General features: G+C 36.9%; 1 protein-coding gene across 1 annotated transcript; it reads left to right on the top strand.

Moving 5' to 3' along the window:
- The first annotated feature begins 1,333 nt into the window (after positions 1 to 1,333).
- LOC121991067 lies at positions 1,334 to 3,964 on the top strand. Its single transcript, XM_042545094.1, has 4 exons — positions 1,334 to 1,561; positions 2,583 to 2,943; positions 3,459 to 3,746; positions 3,867 to 3,964. Exons 1-4 carry the CDS (start codon positions 1,334 to 1,336, stop codon positions 3,962 to 3,964), a joined length of 975 nt encoding a protein of 324 aa, XP_042401028.1.
- The last annotated feature ends 1,613 nt before the right edge of the window (positions 3,965 to 5,577 follow it).

Raw genomic sequence — 5,577 nt, 5'->3', positions numbered from 1 at the left:
TTGGGGACATTTTCAACCTAGTAGGACACATATTCCTTTTATAATCAACAACACACATTATAAGTAATATCATTTCCTAACTTATCGGGCATATTGATTTATCGAGCTAAACCTCACCCTTTGATAAGTTAAAGAAATAAATATTAAATATATGTGCTTGTTATTATATTAGGATTAAGAGCACACACTTCCATAATAACTAAGGTCTAGTTCTTTTATTAATTCAGTACAAAAAGAACTTACCTAAATGGTCCTACTCAATACACTTAGAGTGTACCAGTGTAATTTATTAATCAGGATAAACTAATACTTAATTACACTATGACTATTCCGATGGTTTGTTCCTTTCCATCTTAGTCGTGAGCAACTGTTTATAATTTATAAAGAACCGTTAACATGATTTTCTGTGTGTGACACCACACACCATGTTGTCTACTATATAAATTAATCGAACAATTATATTTAACAAATAAATGTAGATATTGACCAATGTGATTCTTTTATTTCAAAAATAAATGTTTACAAAAGCTAGACTTTTAGTATACACTCCAACACGTACGATAGCTACACATGCATCACATACATCATGACATATCATGGCATATATCAACATATACACAAGTTTAAACGTGACATCTCTACAAGAAAAACCCTCATAGACATCGGTGATACAACAACAGTTTTAAGCAAAAACCGATGTTCACATCGGTTTTTCCAAAAACTGGTGTCTATAAGCGCAGATTTTCGCTCAGAGGCATCGGTTTTTTAAGCCGATGTTTATGAGCGCCTTTTTTTCATTAATAGATACCGATTTTAACAGCGGTTTTTAAAACCCGATGTCTATGATAAAATAAAATAATTTAATTTTCCCTCCAATACTTAGCCGAAATTTACAACACTTCACTCTTACCTCCAAACCTAAACCTATATCGCGCCCCACCGTATACCGTCACAACGCCACCACCACTTTCCTCCTCGCCGCTAGCCGTCCGACCATCTCTCTCAGCCTCATCTCCCTCTTCACCTTCCTAAATCGATGCCCCTTCCTCTCCCGATGAGGATCAACACAGGAAGCACATGCTTCTTCGTCCAACCACACAACATCTTCTCCAACGCCCTTCTTCGCATTCCCAAGACCACCGCCCGATTCCTTCTTCGCATTCCTTTATCCATTCGTCGCTACTGACATCCTTCCTCATCTTCGAGACATTTCATCATCGCTACTGAATGCCCCTCCGCTAGTGCAGCTCCGAAGACCAGGAAGAGGGCGAGGGACGACGGTCATTTCAAGAGAGTCGCGGAGATCGTTATGGTTTTTTAGGCCTTGGGACAGATGCGAGGCGGCAAGGAGCCGACGACGATCGAGAAGGCGCTGGTGACCGAGACCAAGGAGAGGCTTGTGGTGACGTGCGAGGTTGTCAAACTGAAGGATCTCGTCTCCACGGAGGCAGTGAGGGTCGTGGTGGAGGATCTCGGCCTGAACAAGTCTAAGGATCCTGCTTTGGGATTCCAGCCGCCCAGGATGTCCATCACAGAGAAGTTGATGTTGACCAAGAAAAAGGTCCGTCTTCCTTCCCCGTTTTGGTTCCTTCGCTTAGAGTCAAGGAATCCAATTGCCTTAACAATAGTTGCTCTTGATCTTAGTACGAGATAGCCCTAAACAGAGTGCAGTGGTGGGAAAACATGCATCTAGTGAGATCCAAGTGGTTGCATATTACGCCTTATTGTTTTCATTTAGTATGCCTTCTTACATTGCTTTTCAGTAGGTATTTACCTTTCATGTGTCTGTTGAATCCTGCAGACTCGCATAATTACGTTGTTTTGAGTTGCTGTTTACCTAGAAAATTAATATTCTATGAAATGGCTGCTATTTACTCCAATTTTTTGTTTGCGTTGTTGACCCAAGTCCTTGTATCATTTCTCTGTCATATTAAAAAGTTAGTTCTATGAAAGATCCAGGTCATAATCTCCATTCACTCACTCTTCTTGTTGACTTGCTCTCTAGATTAAATCCAGTGAAGAAAATGCTTTAGTAGTAAATTATGCCTTTTATTTCATAATACTGCAACTTTATTAAAATGTAAAGATTGTCACTCTCGAATTGGTTGAAATGCTCTCTAGCATCTAACACAAGGCATATATTGGCTTAAGATTATTTTTTTTAAAAAAAAATCATGATACTGCAACTTTATTGAAACGTAAAGATTGTCACTGTCAAATCAGTAAAATCATGTGGTTTCAACATGTTTGTTGTTTTATTGTTCTTTAAGAAGGGAATGACAATGTCAAATCTCTGATTTCTTTCTATACCATAAGTAAATACAAATAAATTTCTGAACATTGTAATGAGGTTTAGTTATATTTTGCTTACATATGGATATTTATGCATTGTTAATATGTTACTTGATATCCATGTTATTTTTTAGCTTGTATTGGAAAGCACAGCATTTGAAAATACCTAGCTTTCCAGTTTTCACGACAGAATTTGTTTGAATGTAAGATATCTGATATGACATTTTCCTTAAGTGTTTAGTCACTGCAGAACTTATCTGATAACCTATGCTTGTGGTCTAATTCTATAGATGGAAGTGTCCAAGGAAACAAACGTGCATTCATCAGTTCATTCCTCTCAACAGCTTCCTGTAAGTGTTGGTGCAAAATCTGAATCTCGTGGTACCATTGCATCTGGTGCTTCTATGATTTCACAGGACAAGAGTCCTATGCCAACATCCTCTGGAGGCTTTCATAATTCTTCAACTATATCTCATGTTCCTGTGCTGGTCTGGGCTGCCCCTAATTTGAAGCAGTCACTGATTAGTGATGCACAAGCTAGTGTCAATACCATTAAACATTCATCTAGTTCCCGTGATAAGGCTTTGCCTTCAGCACATAATGGATTAAATGCTAGACCTAGTGGACCATCTTATCTGACACAAGATCAAGGTAAAATCTTTAGACCATATCTGTCCGTATTATCTATCAATGTTGTGAAATTCTGACTTCCTTTGCTTTGTTATGGCTTGAATACTTGATTAATGCATTATCATTTTTCTTACTTCCTTTTTTCTTAATTTCTCAAATTTATCAAGTTCCTAAAAAGTATTAAAATATTTTGGCCTTCTTTACTGAAGTTTTATGTGAACTAGTATTAGTCATAGCTGTAGTTCAATAAAGAACAGATAATTGTATGAGTCAGAGATAGCATTGTGGTACTAATATCAGTAATTGCGTTTATTTCCTAATTATTTTTTATTTTGGTACCAAGCAGTGTGGCCTGGTATACTGGCAAGACATGTCTGCTAAAGGCTCAATCCTTTTTTTAGCATAAATATAAAGTCTAGTTTTTCCTTTAATTTGTGAATCCTTTTCTCTATTGTTTGGAATTTGGTTTTTCCCTACGTGTAATATTAGACATGTCCTAATATTTTCATTCATGCTTAACTTGTTTTCTATTGCAGCTGAAAATCCACCTCATAAAATCCCAACCATCTCTTCCATGCAATCACCATATGTTGCTGCTGTGTCAAGGTTTAGCCAACCAAACAAATTGTTGGATCATACTTCAATTAGGTTAGAGGGTATTGCCGGTACAAATGCTAGCCAATCTTCTCATCAGATGATAAATCAGGAAATAAAGTCTTCTACAGTTCATGCAGGACAAGGAGGCCTGCATATTACACATCAACCTACTCAAGGCTTGGCATTCTTTCATGCACCTTCTCTTTATACCAATCACAATGAGATTGGTAAGAGTGTGCAGAGGATATTGCAATCGAAGGTTCTGGATCACCCAAACTAGATTCCTCCATCAAGTGACTATATGAATGCTTCTTTAAATTGCTAGATATGCAAAAATGTGATTTCAGATACAGAAAGTTTGCTTGTCTGTGATGCTTATGAGAAAGGAAACCATTTGAAATGTCTTCAATCTTATGGCAGCAAAGACATTCCTAAAGCAGAATGACATTGCCCAAGCTTCTTGGCATCAAGTAATGGAAAGACCTTGCCACCCAAATATGGAAGGGTCACAAGAGCTCCTGTTCCAGCACCAAGAGCTGCTCCAAATACAAGCATCAATGTTGCTTCTAAGAAAACAGAAGATTTGGATCCTAACACTAGTCGACGGAAAGCACTAGCCAACAACAATTCTTATGTGTCTCAACATTCCAATTCTTCAAATTTGGTTGGCAGCCATTTTGATTCAATGGTAATTGGTGCTGACATAGATTCGAGGACAAATAGAGTTAAGAGAGACAATGAAAAATGTGATGCAATAGGTGATCATTTGGAGGAAACAAATGGATCTATATGTGCTAATTCTGATGCATCTTGTGGGTATCCCAACGATATTGAGAATGATAGTGGCTTCAATGTTCTCATATATCTTTCAAATGGAAATATCCATCTATACCAAACTAGTCCACACAACTTGACCTCACGCACGAGAATGATAGTAACATTTGAAAGATATATGAGAACATTGAAGCCACTATCATGTTAACTGCGATGAGATAATTCCCTTTTGTGAATTGAAGCCAATCACAGACACTTGCAGAGTAGTGTATATGTGATAAGCTTTCAATCGAATTGGACTTTATTTATGTGTTTCATTAATTTAGATTTCATCATTTTTTGGGGATATTTTCCAATTGTAGGCATCTATATAGAAAGATGTAGGAAAAGATGTTGCTGCAGGATTTTAGATTGGTGGATCCAGTGCCTGTGGAGTATGTACCATCAAGAAATCAGAATAAAAATTTCATCCAAGAACTAGTCAATTGGTTGTTGTGCCATGCAATGTTGGGTGAGTAAGAATAACATTATATATCACTCTCACTTGCATATTTTGAGAACTTGCAAGATGCATATATACACTAATTATATTTCTTTGTGTAGTTTTCACTGGATTTTGACTATCATCAATGTTGAGAAGGAGATTAATTTTTTGTTGGATCCTCTTACTCACCGCATTCGTGATCAAGATTGGAAATATGTTGTCAACATGTAAGTTTTTTGGCTTCTTTTCTTACCTTTATTGAAACATGGATGTATTTTGATGTGGCAATACAATTTCCATGGGTTATATGCATGAAGGGCCTTGAAAATGTATAATGCGAAGGCGGGAAGGAAAGGGAAAAAGACAACCAACATGGGTAGTTGTCAAGGTATGTCCTTTTGATTAGCAACTGTTTCACTATCCTTGAAGGAGTTATTCCAATATTTCTTTTCTAACATAGGCTCCTCAACAACCAGATGCAGAGCAATATGGTTTTTATATCATGCGATATATGAAAGATATAATTGAAAATTTTGTAGTTGACCACAAGAATTCACTTCCAGCAATGGCCATAATATAAACTCATATTTTTGATTTTATTGATTATGAACTTCTCTTAGCTTTTCCCTCATTATATCAGATCTTGCTATTGCTGTGCTTTTCCTGTGGTTCTTGATGTGTTTCTATGTAGTCTTTGAACTTCTGTTATGTGAGATGAACAAGTAGATAGATCCCTTTTAGATATTCGTTGCTCTAGTTGTCCTACTTGTGGGTTTATGATCTGATCTTTCATTTGATTT

The sequence above is a fragment of the Zingiber officinale genome, chromosome 6B, assembly GCF_018446385.1.
Source record: "Zingiber officinale cultivar Zhangliang chromosome 6B, Zo_v1.1, whole genome shotgun sequence".
Classification (NCBI taxonomy): domain Eukaryota; kingdom Viridiplantae; phylum Streptophyta; class Magnoliopsida; order Zingiberales; family Zingiberaceae; genus Zingiber; species Zingiber officinale.
This window is presented reverse-complemented; position numbering and strand designations above follow the sequence as displayed.